Raw genomic sequence first — 26,784 nt, 5'->3', positions numbered from 1 at the left:
GATCTCGTGCCCACCCGGGGTCCTGCACCGGAACACCGGCCCACAACACGCTCAACTCGTCGTCGCACATCGGAGTCGTCGGGGTAGCCGGTGGCAGCATTGGTCTGGTTAGTGGCTGCCTGATCGGCGGTGGCGGCGGAAGTCTCGGTGGCAGCAGCTTGGGCGTCGGGCAGCTTGGTCCTGGGGGTGGCAGTGGCGGCGGAAGTCTCGGCGGAACTCTGAACACCAGCAGCCACGGCCACAATACGCTCACGTCGCACTCGCACACGCTCAATTCACACATGAGCCACACGCTCAGCTCGTCGCACGGTAGCAGCCACCATCAGCCGGATATACTGAAGAGCACTCCGGATCATCAGAGGCGTTAGGCATTGTGTGAGATCCCTGAGGGAGGCAGCTGTACAGGATAGAATAGATTTCATTTGTTTTTAGTTTATCTTTTTGTTTTATAACAGTAGGACCATTAATGTATTTCCAAGTTTTTTTTTCTTGACTCGAGATTTTGCCTCTGAAAGATGTTTATAGTTATATAGAATCCAAATTGTGCATAGTTTAGTGTTTTCTTTTTTTGTTTTCGAAATTTTAAAGTGAACATGCTAAGTCAATCTTTTCAATCGACGTATCAATTCCTCCACTACAAGGTACCAACACATTACCAACCACTTATTGAAGTTAGGTTTAGACCTTTAGTTTTTAAGCGAACAACTAACCAAAATTAACACCCAAAATCTACTCATATTAGTTATTTGTACTTTTTATTACTTATATTTTTTAATTAATGAAGTAGTTATTGTAAGAGTATGTGAACTAAGAGCATTTCTTCCTAGAAGAACTGTCCGTTTTGAAATGGTTAGAAATGTGTGTGTAAGGAAAAAAACGTGTAAAAAGTAATGACGAACACGTGCTTCGTCTCTCGAGGCAATAGGTGCAGATACAGATGCAGTCAAAAGAATCGTTTAGAAACCATTGTGATTTTTATGCTATAACTATATCTAAACAAAAGTGAATAAACAGAAGCAACTCAAACGAATAGTGGCTAGAATACCAACGTCTAACAAAAAGTCCCGAGCTCTGAAACCTAATTAAAAAAAAGCGCCTAGCAAAAAAAACTGATCGAACGAATCTGTTCGAAGCAATCTGTTGAATAATGTATCTACGAAATGAAAATGCCAGTTAACCAAACGAGTATAGGAAACTAAAATTGTATTGTCAAAAGCTCTATTGAATATACACACCACGCGAAAAATTACCGAAACTTTTAGGGTGCCGCTCTGCTATTAGTAGAACAACAGATTTATAGGAATCAGTGAATGCATTTTAGATGACAGTGACCACAGCTTTAGACCAAATCTAAAGACTACATACACGTATATTGTTCAGTCTGCTAAGGCATTTAGTCGAAAAAAATACAGCATCTGGTATAAAAAGTATAGGTATGTGGAAAATTCTTTTCTTTTCCTGGTTTTGTTTGTTTTCTTTCGAAAATCTGTGTGTTTGTGCGAGTGTTGAGTCGAGGCGAAACTCTACGAAAAAAAACGAAAAAAACGTTAGAACGTTGAAAGTACGAGATTAATGAATCAACCAACAACACAGGACAGGAATAAAGAAATCAAATGAAAGCAAAGAATGAAAAAAAGTAATTAAAAAGCATCGATTGTTTACTAAAAAATGTGTTGTAGTAATAATATCTAAGAAAGAAATTCCCTGAATGTTTAATTTTTTTCCTAAAATTTCTAGAGTAAAATTTAAATGTATAGTGAAATCGAATTTGCCTCAGTCAGTAGACCGTCATTTTGATGGATATTAAATATCCAAATTTCGTAGAACGTATCCATTTCATGTCTCGATCGACGTTCCTCAGCGTAATCATTTGGAACCACCAGCTAAAATCGAAATCCTGTAAAAGCAGCCAAAACGTTTTGGAATTAGCCAAACGATCACTTTTTTCACAAAATTCATAAAAATGCAAAAGTTTCAAAAATCGCCAAAACTACAAAATTACCTACAAAAGCTATCAACCAACAATTAAAAAACAAAAAGTTCCAAACATTTAAATTGATAGAAATTAAAAAAATTGAAAAATTGTCAAAAACACTTTTTTTGTAATTCTGCAATTCATTTTTACCATTTTTTTTTCAGAAAAGAAAAATTAGGTACTTACACTGACTTGGACTAATTTGTGATACATTTGTTGAATAAAAGCCCTCTCAGTTTGTTCAATAAATTACTTCATTAACTTTCTACCTTTTGGTGCATTCTCAACAATCATCATCGACTAGATTTCAGAAAACTTTCCAGCTCCTTGGGAAACAGTCCGAAAAATTTAAACCTTTCGCCCATCTGCTCGGGATCGGTCAACATACGAAAACCATTCTCCAGGAGCCGTTTTTGATCTTCACTCTCAGCCGCCTCAACCAACACTTTCAACCGATCTTGTGCACCGGCCATCTCCAGGAATGCCCGTTGGCTTGTTGGACCAACGGTGAAAATTTGCCCCGTCCTCTCACAAAACTGTTTCAAGATGGAAAAGTCGACATCGGCTGTCAGGTCTGCCGCACCCGGATCCATCAGTGGATCGTGCAGTTTGTGTGCTTTGAAAGCCCGGAACGTGTCACCCTTTTCACCCAGGTGGCCGTAGTCTACTATCAGAGCGAAACCTCCAACCGAATTGAACCGTTTCCCGATCTGGCGAATAATAAGTTCCGAATCGAACGAAATTTCAATACTGCTTCGATCTCTAACTAAGTGTTGATAATTGTTCAGAAACATCCTTAACATTGGGGTCTCCGCATTTGAGTTGATGAAACGGAATTTACCCTCATCAGCTGGATCGATATCGATCAGCACCTCTTTCCATGAGGATTCATGTTGTTGAAATTTGTGTATTGGAAGTGCGTCGAAGAATTCGTGAGCCAGAATGATGGAAAACGTTTCCGGGACATCCTCCAGTTGACGGTACCAGAACACTTTTGTACCGGAAGCTGTGTAACCAGATCGGTAAAATGGTTTATCGCTGAACTGCGAACTACTGATGCACAGGGTGCTGGCCTGAACTTTACTCAAATGTTCGCTCATTTCAACTAAATGAATCGATAATCCGGGCGTCACATTGAGGCCATCACATACCCTCAGGATATCTTTCATCATTGTTCCTTTACCGGGGCCCAGCTCAACCAGCTGATACGGCGAGGGACGTCCAAATTTGGACCACTCAGTCAGAAACCAGACGGCAATCATTTCTCCGAATATTTGCCCAATCTCAGGTGATGTAACAAAATCACCTTTGCTTCCGAGCACTTCGTCGGGGGTCATGTAGTAACCGGATGCCGGATTGGTCAAAACCTGTTATAAAATCAGCACCAATAAAAACTATCATTAGACTTAAAATGTCAACCACTGACCTGTTTCATATAGGTTGCCACCGGTATAGGTCCGGTGGCACGGATTCGTGATTGTAGTTCATCCTTCAGCGAAACCGGTGACCGGCCACCGTTTGCAGCTTTGTTCTCGTCCGCCCCCGGGGTGTTTAGTTTACTCGCTGGTGGAAGCGAGACTCGCCGGACCGGTTTGTAGCTGTAACGGCGAACTGCAGCCGGCAGGAACGGGGACAATTTCCGTAGAATCATGATACCGGAATCTTTTGCAATGGGCGATGGGCGCGCTCGCAATCCCGGTATACGATTTCTCGTGTGTTAAACAGAGAAAGCAATAGCCTTCACTCCAATTTCACTCCGATTAGCTGTCATTCTTATGGAAATCTGTGTAAGAGTAAAGAGCAAGCCTTATTCTTTTTAGCAGGCCCAATCCCAATCGTTCTCGCAAAATTGCTGATAGGGCAGAAAAAATGTAAACATAAACAAACTTTGTTGCGCGACATTTTCCAACGAGGGGTGATGCGTGCCATGCAACATTTTTATACACGAAAAATAAATTTTATCCAAATTTGAGAACAAATAAAATCAAATATAGGTACTGAAATTTGTGAAGTGAAACCCTCCCGTAACGCAGTTTTCTTCTATACTCTAATGATTATAATAATGGCCATGATCAAAATTTGTAATATCAATGGAACAAGTTTACAAGTCTGAATGTATACAAGCTGGTTAGTTACAGTTGGTGCCAAAATATAAAAGCGCCAGAACTAAATTTTACTTCAGAAGTCCGAACTTCCGACTTCCGAAAGACTTCCGACAAAGAAAAGTGAAGTACTAGATTGTCGGAAGTCCGTGTTTTGGTGCCAGTTCACCAGCAACGTTTCTAAAAAAAAATTTAATTCACAATATCAACCACGAAACGCCAGAATCATTGTGAACTAAGCATTGCTGCTTCTGTTATAATCCTCGTAGATAAAATATTTTTTCAAGCAGAAATGTTATTTTTTGTTATGCTAGTACGCGCTCCTTTTTTGGTACTCAAAATTAAGTTTGACCGTGCTTCAAACAAAACATAGTTCGATTCTGGTGGAACTGAGATCGACATAATGAATTTAAAACTAGACTATTTTTGTGTATGTTGAACTAAGAGTGCTAAGCGAGTTCGGCTGTCGAGCTGCATTTTGAGTAGCTACGTATAAAGGTTCAAATTGGAACTCGGTTGTCGAACTTAGGTTTGAGTATGCCGAGAACTTAGTTTTGCGTTGATGCGTGGACACGAGCGCAACAGTGAGTAAATCAAAAACTTTCTTTCGTTTTGAGGTGTGCATTTCTACAGTCTGGGTAATTGTCACGCGGCGTGTTCGTTTTCATACAACATCGAGAGAACGAGAGATGCTCTCAAAAAGTTAGCAGAGCAGCGAGCGAGCGAGATTTGAAATACGGTATTCAGTATTCAGTGAAAGATATTCGTCGCGAATGGCCGTCGATCGGTGAATAAGTTATGTTAAAAGTTATTAATGAGATGTGTGATAGTGAAAATTATTGAGAAAAAGTTTATTTCTCGAGATTGGTCTGGTTGGTAAGTTTGAAGTACATTAATAAAACAATTTGTAAAGATTTTTCATCATTTTTCTCGATTCTGCAACAGCAAGAGACTGTGTGAGAGTATAGCAGAGACGTAGGGATATTTTTTTAATGAGGGGGGTGTATAGCAATATTACTTTTCCTAAAAATTGATCTAATGAATCTTGATTGAAAACTGATTCCACAAAAGCTAACTTTGATAGCTGGTGCTTTGAAAGAATACAGTTCCCCTAAGATTTTTTTTCTTGGACATTAAATGGCCTATGTCATTAAATTCCGATGAGGTACACTTTTACATTGAATATATCCAAGAGTTTTTAAATTGAAAATTCAATTTTATCAAGTTCAAATCAAGCAACTTTGTGAAAACTCAATATTTCATATAGATATGTATATCATATTTATGTTAAGCATCACAAAGATAATGTAATTACTTCACTTTAACCGGTTATTCTTTCCTTGTATATTGCCTTATAGCTACTAAAATCTTGCGTAAATATGTATGTCATCTAAATTCCAGGTACAAGTTGAACGTATGTATTGAGAGAAACTTAGAAAATGAAGATCGACAAAAAGTTCGAAAAACGGAAACTTAAAAAATTCGTTAGAAATTTTGTGTTTCGTATTTTAAGAAAGAATCCAATGATGCCTCAATGTGTCAAATAACATCCATTTCCCAAAAATTTCTACTCTGACTGACATTTTTGCGGGCATGATCTTAAAAACAAAAAGAAAAATAAAAACATATCCATATTTGCAATAAATAGACGGATGATGTGATTAAATGTGACTGTCAGTCACAAGCCGTTTGGCCTAAAGTCATGTCAGCACCAACATGTGAAAAGGGTATAAAAGACAAAGTAAACAAAACCGGTTATCAGTGGATTCAAATAGCCCAATATAAGCTCTACTTAACACAAAAACCGTTTTTAGTTTTTCAGTTTTCGTAAGATTTATAATGCAGTTTGAGTAAAGGATCTAAAAAATTTAGAGCCATAAAATGACATTATCCTCACACAGATTGTTTTATACACCCTTTACTCCACAACAACGCAAACGGTCTAGATGCAAAACACTAAAGGGGTAGAATGCGGAAAGCTATTCACTCAATCCTATAGCGAGAACCATAAGCCTTTGTCAAAAAATAGTAGAAATTGTATCTCCATCTCACTCACATATATGAGACATACAGTACAAAGCGAAGGGTGTATAAAATATTTAGACGAATTTCATACTTCAGGTGGGTCTATAAACAATTGCGAGCTATTTTTACATGATAAAACCGTCGAATCGATAAGCACATATTTAGAATAATCCTACACACCGTTTTGACCATAAAGACTTGGGAGATTCCTCATGAATTTGAATTAGCGATTTAAGAAAGATTGCAAAATTTTCAAACGCGTTTTTCTCGAAACGTCATAAATGAACATAGACCCTTTTCACGTGTTGGTGCTGATGTGGCACAAAGCCTTTGGCATAATAGCCGTTTGACATAATGGTCATTTGGTATAAAAATATAAGAATTCATTAGCCGTACCCTGGGTTCCCATGGGTCACGGCGGCGGTGTGTTATCAGTGGATTCAAATAGCCCAATATAAGCTCTACTTAACACAAAAACCGTTTTCAGTTTTTCAGTTTTCGTAAGATTTATAATGCAGTTTGAGTAAAGGATCTAAAAAATTTTAGAGCCATAAAATGACATTATCCTCACACAGATTGTTTTATACACCCTTTACTCCACAACAACGCAAACGGTCTAGATGCAAAACACTAAAGGGGTAGAATGCGGAAAGCTATTCACTCAATCCTATAGCGAGAACCATAAGCCTTTGTCAAAAAATAGTAGAAATTTTATCTCCATCTCACTCACATATATGAGACATACAGTACAAAGCGAAGGGTGTATAAAATATTTAGACGAATTTCATACTTCAGGTGGGTCTATAAACAATTGCGAGCTATTTTTACATGATAAAACCGTCGAATCGATAAGCACATATTTAGAATAATCCTACACACCGTTTTGACCATAAAGACTTGGGAGATTCCTCATGAATTTGAATTAGCGATTTAAGAAATATTGCAAAATTTTCAAACGCGTTTTTCTCGAAACGTCATAAATGAACATAGACCCTTTTCACGTGTTGGTGCTGATGTGGCACAAAGCCTTTGGCATAATAGCCGTTTGACATAATGGTCATTTGGTATAAAAATATAAGAATTCATTAGCCGTACCCTGGGTTCCCATGGGTCACGGCGGCGGTGTGCGTGCGTGAGATAATGATGATTTACTATCATTGTCCTGACAGGGTCGTTGCACACATCTTGGCAAGCATGGATCATAATATGATTCAAATTAGAAGGCGTGATGGACACCTTTATTTAAGTTAAATTAGCGGTAGTTTTAAAATTTGGTAGCGAAAATATCACTATTCAGCGTATCCGTACAGAAAATTTATTTTTATTTCGCATCATTGGTTTTCATATTTTTGGGGCAAAGCGGCTCAACAAAATAAATTAAATTTATGCTTTCATTATCTATTTGAACAATTTAAAACAAATTGTACCTAGTAGAAAATTGAGGTGATCGTCTTACGTCTGTCAATTTAAAAAAATTGTAGCAAAATATATGGTGCTGTTATTTTTGTTCCGCTCGTTATAGTTATGAGGAAGTTTCAATATGAGGCCCTTGGAGCCAAAGGGGTATAAGTGCATGGAAGCTTATTTCGAGAAAACAGGCTTTTAAATTGTTGTGTTTGACAGTTTTCCATATATTTTTCGAAAATTTGTATTTTGCTCTGGAATGTAAAAGTATGTAAATAAATTTCTAAAAATCTGAAAAAATCATCAAATATAGTTTAAAATGTGAAGAATCGTTTGGCATCATTAACTCAAAATCGACGATTTTGTCACTTATACCTTTTTGGCTCTGAGAGCCTCATATGCAAATCAAAAAAAAAAGTTTGGCCCTCAATCAACCCTTCGTTTCATAAAAGATCAAATTTGCAACAGTGTTTAATACAAAATATCAAAAATCTTTTTTAAATTTGGTTTCTTGATTATTCATTGATAAAAAAATCATGAAATAAAGGGTCAACATCCTTTCTCGCGTGAGCCTTCATTACATCGTATGAAACATCTCGAGAATTCACAGAAAACTGCTGCAAAAGTCATTAAAACAACTTAAAAATTTGTATCTGACATATAGAATATTTTGTCCAGGCTACAAATATTCTAAATGGAAAGAAGTTACGATTAGCATATGTCAGTTTTTGTATTATTTCGTTATAAAACTCTGTGTTTACATTTTGTTTCATACGACGTTATGAAAGCTCACGCGAGATTTGTAGAAATTTCATTAAACTTTTGTAAATCGAGGATTTTACACGCAAAATAATTTTCACTTAAAAAGTAAGTGACATCTGTAGTAAATTCTCGCCATACGTAATTTCATTTGAATTTTAAGTGATGGGTCAAGTGAATTACACTATGACGTTCGAGTGAAATTTATCTGAATTTCTAAGTAAGTTTCAAGTTGAATGATTGATTGATTGATTTATAGAGGCTTAAAATATTTAGTTCATTCGCCTCTTAAAGTTTCAAGTTAATTATCTCTCGCGTTTTTTGAAAAAAGAACATTTATAGAACACCACTTCGATTTCAAATACTTACATTACGCTTTCGCCATAAATTTATGGATTGGAAAATTCCATCGTAATCCCAAGGCAGATCGGTTACTGCGGATAGTGCGACTTCTAAATCTTCCCTGATGCAAACCAGAAAATCTGTCCAGTCCAACCCACAAGCTGAAACAGGATAACACATTTAAATAACTTTTTCTAGCATCACGTTTAACACAAACTACCGCCAAAATCGCCTAGTAAAGAATTAGAAAAATCCAAATCCAGCATAAGCTTTAAACCCCGCTCTTAAGAATTTGCCATTTTGAACTCTGAAAATAAACACAATTACAACCCGACATTCACTTGAAATTCAAGTGATGGGGTAGTGAATATTTTTATTTATTTTCTCACTTCAAATTCAAGTGATGACTGAAGTGAATGTGGATGAAATCACTTAAAATTTAAGTGACTGCCAAGTGAAATGTATATGTCGCACTTGAATGGAAGGAAATCACTGGATCCTTGTTTTTAAGTGAAAAATCATGTGTATTTTAAGAGTGAATTTGGGTTCAGTGTAAGACATTTTGAAAATAGAAAACTCGCATACAGGATTTGCATACTTGAGATGAAAGAGAGCAGAATCCAAAAAGTGAGTGAGCCAGAAGTGTGATAAAATGTTGAGTCTCATCAACAGCGTGGGCCTAGCTCTCTTCATCTCTCAAATAGAGAACAGACTGAATAAAGGAAAAAAAAATTGTGTGTTGCTGTTGTGTTTGCTAATTTTCGGGGAAAATTCATTCATATTGCCATACCTTATGATTTCGAATGTTTCGGAAAAGTATTGTGAAGATGAATGGTTTCATATTTCAACTCAATTCACCAATATGATGCAAGTACTTTTCGTTGTTAAATCTATCATGATGATAATTCAATGAAATAGACAAATCCTCACTTCAACTAGCATGGCTTTATCAGACTTGAGTAGAAAAATGCCACTTATCACTTCACACGTACTGACAACACCCAAGGCTGCCGGAACGACTTTTTCTGCGAGAATGTTTGTTTCCAACCAGCACTCGTTATATTCAGAAATACGGAGCGAATAACAGTGTTCTGGATTTCTGCCAGATGATGAGTAAGGGCACATACAGTTACAGAGCCCATGCCATCGCCATCACTATCACGCTTCCAGTTCGTAAGCTCCATTCAACAGCTCTCTTGGAACCGGACTGGAAATTCGCGGTCGGCAAAGTTTATAGAACCTGCAATAAAATCCCAACAGTTGCTTGCTCGCTCGGTTCGCTTGCCATTATTGGTTTGGTGGCGTCCTGCCTGTTTCTAAAAAGAGCGCAATCTCTGAGCTCACAGACTGAACAAACAAAATATAGGCCGAGTTTAGGTTCTCTCGGTCTCTTTGCGGTTTTTGCAGTGTGAAAAAAAAAAATGAAAATGAACGCGAATATTTGACAGATGTTTTCCATGCTACGAACAGTTTGCTGCATTTCAATTGAATTAAAATTATTTTTAAATCTCGTTTCGAGTTTAAAAAATTAATCAATGATGAAAAAAAAAAACACAAAAACCTGATACGAAACTGATAATTTCTATGTGATTGAGGTTGTTTCTGTCTAAGCTCAAATTTTATAGTTTTCTCAAGGCAAATCAATTTTTGAAAAAATTAACTCAATATTGAACACTTTTTCGTTCCTATCATTCATAACCATTCATAACCGAACGAATCTACCCCATAAAGTTGCTTATATTTTTTACTAATTCTTTTTTGTTCATTTCAGGTTGGATGATAGGAGCTGAGAACCCGATGAAGATAAACGTTTTGAAGGTTTGGGCATTGAGACTAGGATGATAATTATGAGGGTGGAGCTGTAGTTGTTAACTGTGGAAGAAATGCCATTCGTAAAGTCAGCTCGGGTAGAAGATATCCAATTTACGCGTTTCGTCGGAAAAACTGCAACTGCAGAAAATATAGTGGAATGCCACGGTAAAAAAAGACAAAGTAGGTGTAGTGAATATAAGGAAATAGTTGGAAAATATCAATCATTGGAGAAAGAAATACATTAAGATTATGAGAATGTACAGAAAATAATATTAGTGTGAAATCTGTGAATATATTCTACAAAAATATTACAAAATCCAGTTGAGTGTGTAGGAACTTGGCGAAGATTATATTACAGTGAGAAACACATTGAAAGAATAAAAGCGGTTATATCGTTTATGAATTGTGGAAAGGGATCAGATATGATTCGTCAGTCTGTTAACAAAACTTGAGATGGACGATCGCACATTAGAGAAGTTAAAAAAACGGAAATTTCAAGAAGTTTCCGAATATTTTATAAACAAATACAACAGTAGGCTACTCCCACGAGTAAACAACTTGTTTCTATGTAAACTAGTGACGTCATTGCTATCTTCGAACAGCATGCAAGGTAATAAGCTCCGCGCGCGCAAAATAATGCCGCATACACCGAGGTGGTGGAATGTTTTGAGACTCACATTCGTGAAAATCTACAATGGCTTTCTGTCTCAAAATTCTAGAACATGGCTTAAGAATGAAAGCTGCTGTAGAAAACAAATATTTTAGGTGGTATTAAGCAACAAATGACGTGGCGGAGCGTGCTCGTAAGCCCATAACTGACTATACCAGTAACATCAATACTTGCTTCAAATAATTCTACAATTCGCCAGGAGCTGCTGAAGCTGCAAGAAACAAACATTAAATATTGTTAACCTGATAATATTCGTTCATTTTTACATACATTTTTATCTTCAAGTCTTGAACTAAGATTCCATGAATTGACAATTTGCATACGACTGTAAAGCATCTCATCTACCCCGTTCTGCTGGCTGATGATGGTGCTGGTATGGTACTAGGCGAACCTGTCAGACTAAGCTGATGTTTTGCACTCGGAGTCGGAACGGAACCGTAGTGAGTCTGAGCAAACTATCGAGTGAGCGGCGAGCGAGCAAGGCCCTCGCTCGACTCGAATGTGTCGTCGATACGCGTCCCGGAGCAGTCCATCGTCGCCGCCGTCGTCGTGGAGAAGTCGATCCGAATCAGACCTGGGCTAACTTTTGTACTGTGTGCTCTGGCTCTGGCTCTTGGACACCAACCCGAACAGCCAACAAACCTAGCCCAGTACCTACCTAGAAGAGAAGTGGAAAAAATAAATCTCTTCAGTTTTGTAGCAGCATAAAGCCAACCTCGGAATCTTGTGAAGTTCTAGAATATCAGTGGATATTGTTTGTTTAGCACAAGTTCTAGTTTTAAACGGGACTGGGGTTTTAGTTTAGCATTTAAGAATAGAAAATCTTCGGAGTGAGCCGATTTGCAGCCATATCGCTAGCTTCTGCTGCTGTCCAGGGAAGATACTGCAAAATGTCCGTGAAGCAGCAAGAAGACCAGCTCATTCCAATATCCAATCTGCCGGAATCGAAGTAGCCGAACTTGGAGGAAGCATTTCTGCATGATGGATTTCAAGGGTTGCTAGATGCAGTCATCGCACGGCAATTGTGAAGTGCATTTAATATTAGTCAAGGTAGCAATCAATCGGCATTTGCTGACCAAAAAAAGAGGAAAATTTGCCACAGAAACAAGGAAGAGCGCAAGAAAATTGCTGTATTTTCCGAATTGCGATAGGTAGGTATGCAATATTCGGGAGTGTGAGTTTTCTTTCGCCCAGTAATAGTTAACAAGCAAAACAGGCAAGCAGAAGCTCCTGGCAAATTGTGGTTGGGCGACCCTCAAACTGAATGGAAATATGTTTGAATGTGTGCCTGTTCCGCGTATGTGTGCCGCGCCATCGCCGTCGAAGATAAACTCTACTGAATGAATTGTGCGAGAGGGAAAATCTGAGAAGAAAGCGCCTTCGGTCACCATCAGAAGAAGAGTGAGCCGAAAAATTACGAAGAAGCAGCGTTTTTCCTGGGTGTTCGTTTTTCCACCACAGCACAGCAGTCTGTGAATTGCGACAGTGTGTGCCGGAAGCACATTGGTGGAGGTGAAAATTCGCCCATTCAGTGGTTTTGCTGAGCTGAGTTCAGCTGAGAGTACTGTCACTGTCGTCGATCCAAGCAGCCTGTGACAGGGGAGAGTGTGAAATTTGGGAAGAACTTAATTGAAAAGTGATTCATTATTGTTGTTATTGCCAGTGAGGTGTTTGAGCGATTCATCGCCTGCTGCCACCCACCCACTATTATAACAACTACTACTCCAAACCAATCAGGTCTTGGCATTTCCCATTCAAGTTTGTATGAAAAATCGCTCGTTCGATAGGAAGCTGTGAATAATAGACGACAACCCCCCGAAAACCCATTCAAAGGGTTTTGCAGCGGATCAAACCAGTGGCCAGCTAGTCTCAATCTTTCTCTCTTGAACGCGCGCTATTTAAGCTATTTCAAGGTAAGTTTACAAATATTTACTCTCGCTGATTCCGTTTAACACCCCCTCTCGCGGGGCAAGAAAAACTTCTCACCCGCCCGATAAAATTCCACCCCAAAAACACCGCGGCAAAGATCGCTAAACTTATGAGGAGAAGAAAAAAACGAGTCGAGGAAGGTAAACAAATGTGCCGGTTTTCCTCACTCGCGTTGTTTTTTTTCTCCTTTGCTAACTCGGATGTGTTTTTTTCGCGATTGTATGATTCACATCGCGCTTTGGCGCTGCAAATTTACTGGATTATTCGAAGCCCTATCGCATTTTTAGCCAAAGATTAAGCTAATAAATAGACGCACGATGTTTACACATTACGGAAAGTGGAATAATACGCAGAAATTGTCGATCGGGGACCACCGTGTTTTTTTTTCTCTCGTCTTAATTTAATATGGGTTGGCTGCTATCAGAGTGTAAACAGCTTTTATTTGAAAATTGCTCACCGCAAGAATTTGTCCCGAGATTACGGTTGAAAAAAAGTAAACAAAAAACGTACCTCCATATGAACTTGTATCTTGTTGGATGGAGGTGCGATGACCATATGCTCTGAATGTGTAAATTCATGGAAATGAGAACATTATCATCATTACAGTGCTGCTCAAAGTAACTGCAGTACATATTCTTTCATTTTTTTATTTCCTTATATTAATTCGCTTTCTACATGTTGCGAAACTCGAAACATAGCATTTTTGAGTCGTTCTCATTTAATTTGCCTGCCGTTTTCGTACTTCACTTTTTTTTCTTTTTTTCATGTTCTTTCCATGGTTTTTATGCATATTTGATATGATTTCAAACGATGATTTCAATAAGAAATTGAATAAGGTACACCGGGGTAAGTGGGGACGGTGGCTATTAAAAAAATACTGTGAACTATTTTTTTCAAACTTTTAATGCAGAATGTTAAATTTATTTGTAGGTAATCTATCCAATAACTCCAATAAGAGATACGGTTCCGACAATATCGGATATTTATGGTGACTTTTTGTTAATTTTCTATTTTAAACTACGATGTGGAGTTGATGTGCATCTTTTTCAGTCGCAAATGTCTCGTAAACTAACTGGTTCTTTACGAAAAACTCTACATATGCGATGGAAGCACAACATCTGACAGTGATTTTGGGTGAAGTGAAACATAAACAAAGTTGTTATAAAAACTGAAATTTTAAATCGTTTTTAAACAATATTTATTATGTTCAGGATAAAATGGTAAATAGATCAAAGTTTTATTAATATGTTTTCTTATATCTCTTATTTTGCTGCTTGGTTATGGTGTTTGTCAAGCTTTCATCGCTTGTTTAAAATTGTGATATTTTTGTGCTGTTTAAAACTGTAATTTTTTAAATAGTGATATCTCATTTGAAACAAAATATTTTGGAAAACATTCACTACCAAAATCGACGCCAAGAATGGTTTTATTCAAAAATACCTTATTTAAAAAATAATTAATTCACTATTGCCTTCAAAAACGTCCTTCAAACTAAGAACGTTTTGTTTCAGGAGCAAGCTAAACACATCGAAAAGGTAGCATTGGACTTCTCTTTTGTTGTGGCTTTCACCTGAAGGAGGTGAAATGGTGGTCGCAGGGTGTAAATCCTAAGGCGGATCGTTCCCCAGCACAAATTTCCGTCAGTCAAGATTCCGGACAATATCGGTGTTTGAAAAAAGGACTTGATAATCAAAAAAATTACCAAATCTAGAAAAATATCCGATTTAAATAAATAATCAAAAAAAGTCCATTGGAATTTTTTTTTTATTTACTTTCATTTGATGATTGCTGAAGACTCTTAGATTTTCATTGTTTTATTTGCAAAATAACATTCAATTTCGTGTACCAATCTGAGCTTCCGATCTTTAATGGCATTTTTTTTGTGTGAGTTCCGAAGGGAAGATTTTCTGTTTATCATAATAAAGCGTATACTGACTTCGGCTAAAAAGTATTATAACAATTAATTATCGCACAACAAGTCATAAGAAAACACTCAAACGTTGTTTGGAATTGAATAGCATTTTCGTAATTTTTAACTGCTTGATGCTGGATTGTTCCCCGCAAAATTTCGAGGAAGTTGATGTTTCGTAATAACAAGGTCACGATCGACGGCGACGAGCTGGAGATGGTCGAAGACTTTGTCTATCTCGGCTCACTGGTGACCGCAGACAATGACACCAGCCGTGAGATCCGGAGGCGAATTATCAGCGGAAGTCGTGCCTACTATGGACTGTACAAGCAACTGTGGTCGAGAAGACTTAGCCCTCGCACGAAGTGTAACCTGTATACGACGCTTATTAGACCGGTTGTTCTCTACGGGCACGAGACATGGATATTGCTCGAGGAGGACCTGCGTACACTCGGAGTATTTGAGCGACGAGTGTTAAGAACCATCTTTGGCGGCGTACAGGAGAACGGAGTGTGGAGGCGAAGGATGAACCACGAGCTCGTGCGACTCTACGGCGAACCCAGTATCCAGAAGACGGTGAAGGCTGGCCGGATACGCTGGACGGGACATGTTGCGAGAATGCCGGACGACTGTCCTGCAAAACAAGTGTTCGCTACGAATCCGGTAGGAACAAGACGAGCGGGGGCGCAACGAACGAGATGGTTAGACCAAGTGGAGCGTGATCTGGCGAACGTGGGATGCCCGAGAAATTGGAGAATGGTTGCCATGGACCGAGTGAATTTTAGGAATTATGTTCGTCAAGTTCTGTCGTGAGACGGAATACTATGTAAATAAAATAAATAAGATGCTTCGTAAATCATTGTCTGATTGGTTCCAAGCAGAACTTCTCCGATCTTCCGAATAATTAAATCGCAATTCCAGGCTCATGGAACTTTTTACTGATGAGCTATATGCATGCCGCCCAATGAATTTTGCTCTCACTAGATGTTTTGAAAGGATGTTTATACACCTATTTTTGCTAAAAATACGAAGAAATAGAAACAAACACATTAATGGACGCATAGTTCGGATCTTAATCTGTACTTCTATCACCATTTCAACCATCTACATGCGTTTTTTAATTGAACTTTTTCATCAGCAAAATACTTACCTTTGAAGTCTTAAAATTTTCATGAATTTCTCTCCGCATTTTAAAGGGCAAATAAAAGTTTTTATCTTCAGCTGGAAGCATGAAGCCTTTATTCGTAATACGAGAAAACTATAAATGAAAAATCAATCCATTTAAAACTGACTAAATCTTATTTCCATTGTTTACAATTTTGTCACCCAATATTGAAAAGTTCACAGTTGGCAGCAGCGCAGCTATTCCGCCTCCTATTGAAACAATGCTTACTTCCATAACAACCAGTTTAGAGTTAATTTGCAAAAATCTAAAATTTTGTCTCCAAATCCTACCTGAGGTAAGTGGGAACGGCTTTATACATACTTGATGTTTACACATTTTTTCAATTTTCTCTCCATCATTCAATACAATTTAGCTTTATTTAGCATTCGGATCATGAAAAGTTGGGAAAAGTACTTGTTTTTTTCTGGAATAAATATATATTTTTGATAAATTCGGATCGCGTATGTTGCAACATAAATTACACACAAAAATCATTGAAAGATGCCTTACTAATAGTGCCATGAACTTTTTTCAAAATTTTGGACGATTCGAGCAATAAGTTGAAGTTGAAAATTCCCTGAGAAATCAAAGGGAAAATCTACCGTCCCCACTTCAAAAATGTCTGACAAAAGCAATAAAGAAATGGAAAAATAGAATAAATAATCCATTTGAAATCGAAATCTCACGATACTCGTTTCATTTTTTGATTGAAATAGATTTACTGGTTGTTGAACATAAAATATGATTTCCCTATGGAAACATTCGTCCAAAATTCTATAGAAATCGCATTTTTAAGATATCAAGCCACAAAAACATCAGAAAGCTCGAATTTTGTGATAAAATAGTGTGATAGTTGATCTATCTTACGCAAAAAAAAATTATCAAAAAATATCATCAGAGTAAAAAGTTATGAAAGTTCAAAGTCGAAGTGACAAAGCGCGCGCCTCCAATTTCTATACAATTATTACAATTATGAACGGTACTGTAGGTGCAAATAAACTTAAAGTTCTAACAACTTTTACGGTTGATTGATTGAAAAGGTTTGTATAGCCCTTTTTATCTTTTTGTGTTCATGATCTTGAAAATTGAATGAAAATCATCTACAAGACAGGTCTACAAGATTCTGAAGCAGATACAGAAATTTTAGTTAAGCGTTTAAAATCAACTCCTGAAACTTTTATGGGTAAAAACAAATAAGGGGCATAAGAGGGCTTGTGCATAATTGTATTTCTGGCTTTGTAAATTTTGACGGTCGCCATACAAAAAAATTCTTAGAGTTTTTTGGATTTGCCTTGCGCATACCCTAAATCAAAAATCGTATTCGTCACTCAAGTTTTTTCTTGACCAGTCCAGTTTACCGAAATCCACAATTGAACCACCTCGTAATTTTTTCAAATGGCTTCTCAAATTTCAAGTTATTTAACACATTTCCAAATAAAACTCATGCCAGTTTTTTTTAAATTAAAAAAAATGTAATTACATTCAAAGCAGTCACTTCGTTTTAGCACCTCCGCATTTGTCTCCATCATCATTCAACGAGAACACATTCTTCGACTGCCACAGATTGTTGATAGACCCCTGCTAGACCCGTGGAACACATTTATCCACAATACAGAAACTCCTCGCGAGTATAATAGAATTTTAAAAGCTTTCATATTAATGGTTTACACGAGCTTAACGTCAATTTCCAATAGCAGCTTTGCAGCTCCTTCGCCCAGAAGAGAAGCAGCAATGAGCTTGTTTTGTATCCCCATCAAATGCCACTACTAGGTATATGGAAATGACGTGTTGTGTTAATAGGAAAAAAGGGGAAGTGGGGGACGTCGTCGTTGGCTAGGATGACGTCAAATCATTTTTCTCTGAGCTCAACTACAGTACATACAGCGCCTTTTTGCAGCATAAAGCAAATGCCTTCCGCCTGACGACGACGACGACGACGATGCCCTCCAGGCCATTTGATAGAACACAGAACACAAAACAACAACTTTTTTTCCTGTTGTTCCTTTTTTTCTATTTGGCTGCAGGTAAATCATTGATTTAAAAACACCCAACAGCTCTGACTACTCCTACACTTTCGTCACACGATAGAGGCAGCGTTTTTTTTGGAAAATGCTTTTTCATGCCTGAAGCTGAAATGTCCCGCCAAAAGTGTGTATAGCTAAGAGCGAGATTTTTTAAATATAAAAATTCGTTACCGTTAACATTATTCAGACATTCTTTTGATGTTGAAATACTTATATTAGCATGGCTTCGTGAATTTAAGGTAGCGAACAGGACTCGCTCCTATATAGAATTCTTGTATAATTCATATGAATATTCGTAAATTAAAACTTCTTACATTTCACTTTTTCATAAACACACAAAATCATCAAGAAAATGGGATTTGGTGTGTCGTGGCATAGCTATTGCCTGGCGATCATATCTGTCCCAGTTTCAAATTCCTTTCAAATCAGCTACCGCACGACCATTTTTACCACTTTAAGCCAATCTTTCTTGAATTTTTCAACACTGTCAGTTAATTTGATGTATTTCCCTAAGATTTGGCTTCGTCAAAACCCAAAGCCTAAGGAATAGTTTGGTGGTTAAGTTAAAGTCTTTCGGTAAACATGGGTCCTTGTTGACTTCATACCACTTAATGCATCCATTTTGCCATTCATTGTATTTGTGATTATGAACGGACGAGACATTTTACCGTATTCACATATGGCTTGCCACACCATAATCTTCTTCCAAAATTTTTCAGTTTAAATGGCTTTCACTTATGTACACAGAAAATATTTTTGACTATTACGTGTCACTGAAACTGCAACCTTTAAAATAAATCAACCTGTATAACCTGGAAAATTCTTTCTCTACGGGTCTGGACGGAATACCTGCTACTTTTATTAAACGTTTCATGCCCGTTTTGCTGACTCCTGTTAGGCTTATTTTCCAAGCTTCGCTTGACAGAGCCATCTTCCCCTCACTATGGAAGGAGGCCTACATGTTTCCGGTGTATAAAAAAGGTAACAGGAGAGATGTCAACAACTACCGGGGAATCTCGGCATTATGCGCAGTAGCCAAACTATTCGAATTGGTGGTCTTGGATCCGATTTTCTTGTCCCGTAAGAATATTTTTTCCGAAAATCAACACGGATTCTTGCCCAAGCGCTCCACGACAACTAATCTTCTGACGTTTACTTCTTACGTGCACGAAAGTTTTGCTGCGAAGAACTGACGCTATTTACACCGATTTGTCTGCGGCATTCGACAAAGTCAACCACGATATTGCCATTGGAAAGCTCGAACGCCTGGGTTTCTGTGGAACTCTTCTTGACTGGTTCCGGAGCTACCTATCAGGACGTAAACTAACAGTTCGCACGGAGGACTCTTTCTTCAAACAATTCTCTGCTTCTTCTGGTGTGCCTCAGGGAAGCCATTTAGGGCCAATTATCTTCTTAATCTACTTCAACGATGCGCTCTCACTCCTCGACGGCCCAAAGCTATGCTATGCTGATGACCTAAAACTATTTTACAACATCAACGGCCAGAACGATATTGATTTCCTACAAAATCAATTTAACCTCTTCGCACACTGGTGTGATATAAACTGCCTGCCTTTGAATCGCAGTAAGTGTGCAGTCACCAGCTTTTCAAGAAAGCGGCAGCCTTTTTCCGCTGAGTACTTCCTCGGAGATGAGCCAATCGCACGCGTAGAACACATCAATGATCTGGGTGTAATTCTAGACCGGAAGCTGGAATTCAGGACACACACAAACTACGTTGTCGACAAAGCCTCGAGAAGTCTTGGATTCTTATTTCGAGTGTCCAAGGACTTCAAGGATGTGTATTGCCTGAAAAGTTTGCATTGCAGTATTGTTCGCTCTATCCTTGAATATGCATCAGCTGTTTGGTGTCCCTACTACCAGAATGGGGCCGAATGGATCGAGGCTATACAGCGGCGCTTCTTGCGATTCGCCCTTAGACACCTGCCTTGGCAAGGCCCGTTTCACTTGCCAAGCTATGAACATCGATGCCGTCTCATAGACATAGACACTCTTCAAGCCCGCAGAAACGCAACACGAGCTTCCTTCGTCGCCGAGCTCTTGACATCGCGAATTGACTGCCCCACGCTCCTAGAAGCCATTCCTCTAAGTGTGCGACCCCGTGGACTTAGAAACCAAGATCTGCGATTGTATGTTCCCATTCGTTTGAACAATTATGGAGCTAATAGCGCTATCATCGGTGTAATGAAAACATTCAACCGTTTTTCTGAGCACTTCGACTTCGACGTTTCGAGAGATGTTTTCCGTAGTAAAGTTTTAAGTGTATTGAGAACCCTGTAATTAGACTTAGTACTCTTTTTATATTAATTTTAAGTCATGATTTGGACCAATATGTGTTCCGTTGATTTGTAATAAATAAATGTAACTGACAAAACCTGTAATTTTAAATTGTTTTCCTTGAAAGGTTACGAAGATTCATTTATTATTACAGCAAATGTCCTGTAAAAAAGTTGTACACTGAAAATTCAATGTCACGTAATTTGTTTTTCGACCTGTAAAGTAACGGTAAATGTCCTGCTCCTTTTTGTTACAGGACATTTGCGTAATTTTACAGGAAATAATTTTTGCTGGAGCATCCTTTCCCTTCGGCGAGGTATAAAATTGTGGTCCACGCAGAGTTTTATAGTCGAATTTAATCATCCGTGACAACACAAACCGATTTCTTGGTCAGAAGTTTGTCGTAGAGCTTCCGAGCCCTTCTGTTTCACGAATTCAGCCTGTTTGGTACTCATTTTTGGCTGCTTCTTCTTCCGATGGCTCTGAAGTCCAATTCTCTCTTTGGCACACACAAAGTTAGTCAATGAGCTACCTAGTTTATTGGCTACATCCCGTACTGATGCCGAAGGATACCGTTTGTAGTATTCCTCGATTTTCTTGTCCATTGAAGGGTCAGCAGGGCCAGGTTTTCTACATCATCAGGGAATCTGCGAAAGAACACTGTTCTCCTTACTCTCTAACGCGGTTCAAATTGCTTAGACACTCACACCTTCTTGCTTAGCTAGTTTTCTGATTGAAAAACCACTCACAGTGCCCCATTTGTGCACAAACCGTTTTCTTTGCTAGGGATTTCTTCGCGAAAAACGTCAAAAAATGACAACGCGTACTTCACTTGGATGTAAACAACAGTACACAGTCAAAATTTGGTTGAACACTACAAGACTTTTGAAATGACTCCCACTGGAAGGGGGGAGATGCAAGGCCGGATTAAAGGGGGGGCAAAAAGGGCAATTGCCCCGGGCCCCCCGGCTCAGGGGCCCCCCCGAGGGAAAAAAAAGTTTTTACATTACTTTAATCATACTTCTACAAATTCATGATAAGAATCAAAACTAGAAAATCGGAATGAAAACATGAAATTTAAAAACTATAGAGCCCCCGTGAAATAATATCTAGATTAGTTTTTGTCTTTAAAAAGTTAAGGGGGCCCCCTAGAGTAAGCAGTGAAGGAGCTCTCCCACATTTTGCGAGCTGAGAATATAAAAATCCTCTGGACAAAACCAAATTCGAAAAAAAAATAAGAAGAACATGACGCAAACACCTCAATTTTTCATTTTTTATTGAAATATATCAGTTACGATATTATGTACAGAACAGGTAAAATAAAAAAAACTTCTCCTCATTTTCATTAAATTCAAACGTCTTGCACAACAATAATGTTTGTTGCTACGTTAAGATTCCAAGTTATGGTTTACTGCACTAAAATAGCAGCTAAATTCGCTTGATAAACATGATAAACATTTCAGAATTTTGCCCGGGCAGTATCCGGGTTAATACCGCGTATTATACTAACTTTTCACCTTTCAATCATTATTATCGAAATTTCCATTGGTTTATAAATTCTAAGCCCTTTTCTCTCCCTATTTTTGAAAGTAAAATCTAAAAAAACTGAACTTTCTTTATTGAATTTCCTAGCCAATTTCTGTCTTAGACTTGAAATTTGTATTGGAACATTTTCAACTGATTTAACCAAAATTTTATCATCTACTGAAGTGAATATCCTGAATTCATCATCTCATTTTCCAAATGATCATTCTCATATTATCATAAAAACGATCTAGTAGTTGAGTTGCTAGTATCATAGAGTGATTTTCTTAATATGAATATTTCTATGATCTTGATTTTATCTTTCTCCAGATTTAATTCATTGGGATTTTCGAGTCTTGTGTTGTTTCTTCAGTTACTGAAGTTTGGTTTCATAATTTTTCTGAATTTTAAAATTGAGGATCTTTGTTTAAGGTACTAAACTTATTTGGATTCCTTATCTGATTTTTGTCAGTGATAACTGATTCTGTGTTTCAAACATTTAATCTTTATTCTAAATTTGGTTTTCAACCGATCATTTTACACTAATACCCCTTTGGCTGTGAGGGCATCGAATGAAACGTTCTTCACATTGAGAATAACAATTTGATACAAAAAAATTCATCTGATGAGAATCATGTTCAAAAATACCTCATGAAATGATTTTTTTTTTGTGTTTCAAAGACATAGAATTGAAATTCACATTTGGTGCAATTTCGGTTTTTGCTCTGATTGTAACTTTGTTTCTGTTTTTTTTTTTTTAATTTAATTCATATTTTGTTTCTCAAAACTTGATTTGAAACTATGATTTAGATTTGAGACACTAAATTTTGGTTCTGAATATAACGTGATTTAAAGTTTTGAATTCTTAAACTCTTATATCTGTATTTCTACAGAATGCGGATTTAATTATTTTTTTAATTATTTTTTTAATTTTGTTTTCTGTGTTTCAAATCTTCATGATACTTCCTAATTGTCTCAAGGTGAATATTTCTCGAGTAAGCACAAATTAAACGATCAATGATGATATGAAAATCATTTAAAATATCTATCCGGTTATTTTTTTTCAAATTAGGGTATTTAAGTTGGTGATAAAGGTTTAAAAAAAGCGAACTTAATTTTGCATTTTGCAGCTTAAATCAGAGTTTCCATTTCTAAGAAATTTACAAACTCTTCCGCAATGTTTGCAATGATCAATTACCAAATTTTTATTTAAAGATACCAGAAACTATTTTCTACGCAGAGAACATAGCTATGTGCAGATAGTATACTGAACTCATCTCCAGTTGTTTTACACGTTTAAAAGGTATTGTATTTTCCGGGATAGCATTTGAAAAAAATCGAATTATTGGGGCCCCCCGAGAAAAATTGCCCCGGGCCCCCCGATGGCTTAATCCGGCCCTGGGGAGGAGGAATTCTAAACAAGTGACACATGATTGAATAACTCGAGAACTAATCAAACAAATGTTACCCAATTCGGGAGGGTAATTGGATACAAATACAAGAAATATTACTATGATGATTTAAACCCCTCCCTCCTTATAAAGGGAGGATAGTAAAGTCTGTTTCACATAAAATCTGGTCGCATCTTTTCATTTACTGCAGCGCCCCTAGTTGTCACATCGCGAATCTATTGACAGTGTTTTGATCCGGATGGTTTGTTTACTTAGTGGTGAAAATTTCATCAAGATTGAAGCAGTGAGTCAAAAGTTATCGACGATGGAACGCGAAAGGCGAGAGAAAATTCTGCACACTCACGTAGAGAAACCGACGTGGTCAGGGGTAAAGATCGCGAAATTCCTGAAATATCCAAAATCGATTGTAAATTCGGTGCTGCAACGTTACCGAGAGACCCTTATGGTGGATCGAGCAAAACAAACCAGCCGTAAAAGTGAAACATATGACCGGAAGCTGCGAGCAAAGGTAATTCGATCAGTTCACAATAATCCTGGAATATCCTAGCGTGGTTCAAGACAAACCACAGTACAGCTCGACGAATTTGTTTGCAAGAAGGCTTGCGGTCGTATCATGCAAGCAAACACCCCAACAGGACGCTGAAACAAAAGCTGGTTGCCAAAACCAGGGCAAGACAAGGAAGTTGTACGAGAAAGTGTTGACCAAGTACAACGGATGCATTTTGATGGACGACGAAACTTACGTCAAAATGTTACAAATTTTGCCTTGCGAAACGTAAAGAGAATGTTGCGGGTAGATTCAAGTTTGTTTTCGCAGATAAATTTGCTCGTAAGTTGATAATTTGGCAAGGGATCTGTAGTTGTGGGAAGAAGACTAAGATTTTCATCACTGGGGACACAATGAATGGAAATGTTTACAAAGAAAAATGTTTCCAGAAGGGGGTTCCATCTTTTTTTTTTGCATAACTCGTGAACTAATCGTGCTAATGGAACCAAATTTAGCATGTGAGGGTATTTGGATTCGAGTAACATTTCTATGATGATGATCCCTCGCTTCCTTCTGAGTAGAGATGGAAAGTGGAACCAAATTTGGCATGTGAGGTTATTTGGATACGAGGAGTGTTTCTAGCCCTCGCACGAAGTGTAACCTATATATGACGCTCATTAGACCGGTTGTTCTCTACGGGCACGAGACATGGATATTGCTCGAGGAGGACCTGCGTACACTCGGAGTATTCGAGCGAAGAGTGTTAAGAACCATCTTTGGCGGCGTACAGGAGAACGGAGTGTGGAGGCGAAGGATGAACCACGAGCTCGCGCGACTCTACGGCGAACCCAGTATCTAGAAGGTGGTGAAGGCTGGCCGGATACGCTGGGCGGGACATGTTGCGAGAATGCCGGACGACTGTCCTGCAAAACAGGTGTTCGCTACGAATCCGGTAGGAACAAGACGAGCGGGGGCGCAACGAGCGAGGTGGTTAGACCAAGTGGAGCGTGATCTGGCGAACGTGGGGTTCCCAAGAAATTGGAGAACGGTGGCTATGAACCGAGTGAATTTTAGGAATTATGTTCGTCAAGTTATGTCGTGAGACGGAATACTATGTAAATAAAAAAAAAATAAAATAAGAGTGTTTCTATAATTCTCGCGTGAGCTTTCATAACGTCGTATGAAACAAAATGTAAACAAACAGTTTTATTACGAAAGAATACAATAACTGACATAAACTAGTCGCAACTACTTTCCATTTAGAGTATTTTTAGCCTTTATAACATATTCTATATGCGTAATAAAATTTTTAAAGTTGTTTTAATATTCTTAAGATTTTTCATACGACGCAAAGAAAGGTCACACGAGAATTGTTTGAGACCCCTAATTTCTTCCAGAGTGGGGATAGTTAGGAAGAGGGGCCCTTAAATTTTCTTACGTAACACTACAATTTATTAAGAAAATGGAACCAAATTTGGCATGGAAGGGTCTTTGGGTACGAACAATATTTCTTAAGACTATTTGAGATTTTATTTAGGAGCATCCCTGTAGAAAAAAAGGATCAGTCATGTCTAGTGGGTTTCATGACCTTTGTGATTTATTATATGATGCCAAATCTCGAACATTCCATAGTAATTTACCGATTTGGCAAAAAAAGGCTCAGTCCCGGAAAATGGATTTTCGACCAAAAACTTTTTTTTTTCGACAGTTTATGCAGTTTTGAGTCAAACTGATGATAATTTTTTTCCCATTCTACTATTACCACCCTAACTTATATGTATGTTTGAATAATTTTAAAAATACTCATTTTTCCGTCAAAAAAAGTTTAGTATGTTGTCGAAGTAAGACAAGCTTGCCAAACTCGATAAATAAAGGTACCTATTAGACCTCAACATTGTGACTTTGCCGGAGCAGGCAGCTCTCTAGAATTGGTTATTTTAACTCACTGTTATAAGAGAACACACCAAAACGCTTAGTTTCTATATTCAACATAAAAACTTTTTTTTTATCTTTGATAAGGGATTTTAACTCCTCAGGACGCGTTGGACCTACAAAAAATAAATAAAATCGATATGAGTACTTTTTCCATCGAAAACTCACAATCGGAACACAATAATAACAACGAATGGACTTTCGTTTCCAGCCATAGTTCAGTTCACTTCCTACGGTCGTTCGACAAATCACACCGTATAATTAGTGTCGAGCTGCCGAGAAACAATCAGATTGTTCCGTACTTCCATCCAAATGAAATGGGGGGTTAGGTTCTTTCATTTCTCGTCGATGTGACTTATTATTTGCTACGCTCGTACCGCCGCACTGGTATTTGGAGAATGATTGACTCACAGGTTGGCTGACACAATATGGCGCGCGCGTGCTTTTTTCCTTCTACTTTAATTTTTCCTTATGGTAGAAACCGTACCAACCTCCAGTCAGAGCTGTCAATTAGTGAGTGCGACATTTTAAGGGTCGACTAATTTTCCGAAAAAAATAATCCCTCCCCAAGGTAGGTTGGTATCGAGCCGTTTTCGGGTTGATGATCGTCGCTTGCCTGAGGGCTATTTTTAGGAGCAAAATCATCATTATATGGGAGCCATCGCGATTTGTTATCCTTATCGGTCCCAATTATCTACACAACAGCAAAACCAAAGCCATAACGCAAGCAAGAAGGGTGTAAAAGTTGTAGAAAAATGACGGCGTTCTCGGAAACAGCATGTTAGGAATCCGATGAAGTAGCTCGTAACAAAAATAAACTCTACCTATGTATGTGAAATTTTCTGTTTTGATTTGAAGAACAAAGTCGTTCCTATGCCTTGATAAAAGATAAGATTTTAATCACAAACTTCTCAAAATACTGCGTTTTCACAGTTTTTTAATAGGAAATGACTACTCGCTGTATCAAACTTCAACCAGTCATTTTGGTATCGATATATTCAGTTGAAGTTTCAAT

The 26,784-nt window shown here is 37.9% G+C and overlaps 4 protein-coding genes across 27 annotated transcripts in view; 2 read left to right on the top strand and 2 right to left on the bottom strand.

Moving 5' to 3' along the window:
* The window catches only part of LOC129754381 (uncharacterized protein CG43867-like), an 87,996-nt gene extending 86,966 nt beyond the window's left edge, over nt 1-1,030 (top strand). For all 13 annotated transcript variants that reach the window (XM_055750418.1, XM_055750428.1, XM_055750426.1 and 10 more), the window contains one exon: nt 2-1,030. In XM_055750418.1, coding sequence (XP_055606393.1) covers nt 2-368 — 367 coding nt within the window. In that variant the 3' untranslated portion in view covers nt 369-1,030. The remainder of the gene's footprint in view (nt 1) is intronic.
* Nucleotides 1-26,784, bottom strand: part of LOC129754380 (uncharacterized protein CG43867-like) — a 691,811-nt gene that overhangs the window by 211,582 nt on the left and 453,445 nt on the right. The window lies entirely within an intron of this gene.
* LOC129754387 (protein arginine methyltransferase NDUFAF7 homolog, mitochondrial-like) lies at nt 2,219-3,794 on the bottom strand. The gene is made up of 2 exons (XM_055750440.1): nt 3,402-3,794; nt 2,219-3,342 (listed from the first exon to the last, which is right to left on the bottom strand). The coding sequence occupies exons 1-2, from the start codon at nt 3,624-3,626 to the stop codon at nt 2,269-2,271; spliced, it is 1,299 nt and encodes a 432-aa protein (XP_055606415.1). The 5' UTR covers nt 3,627-3,794; the 3' UTR covers nt 2,219-2,268.
* Nucleotides 11,628-26,784, top strand: part of LOC129754383 (1-phosphatidylinositol 4,5-bisphosphate phosphodiesterase-like) — a 114,961-nt gene continuing 99,804 nt past the window's right edge. Inside the window, exon 1 of one of the 2 annotated variants that reach the window (XM_055750432.1) lies at nt 11,628-13,002. The gene's annotated coding sequence lies outside the window, so the exon portion shown is untranslated. The remainder of the gene's footprint in view (nt 13,003-26,784) is intronic. The other variant, XM_055750431.1, reaches the window with a different exon arrangement.

This window comes from Uranotaenia lowii, chromosome 3 (assembly GCF_029784155.1).
Source record: "Uranotaenia lowii strain MFRU-FL chromosome 3, ASM2978415v1, whole genome shotgun sequence".
Taxonomy (NCBI): Eukaryota; Metazoa; Arthropoda; class Insecta; order Diptera; family Culicidae; genus Uranotaenia; species Uranotaenia lowii.
The sequence above is the reverse complement of the archived record's forward strand: the minus strand, read 5'-3'. Positions and strand labels throughout refer to the sequence as shown.

Coding starts and splice junctions, on each gene's coding strand:
- LOC129754387 (XM_055750440.1), bottom strand. CDS start 3,626: ATGATTCTACGGAAATTGTCCCCGTTCCTGCCGGCTGCAGTTCGCCGT. Junction 3,343..3,401: donor TGGCAACCTATATGAAACAG/GTCAGTGGTTGA, acceptor ATTTTATAACAG/GTTTTGACCAATCCGGCATC.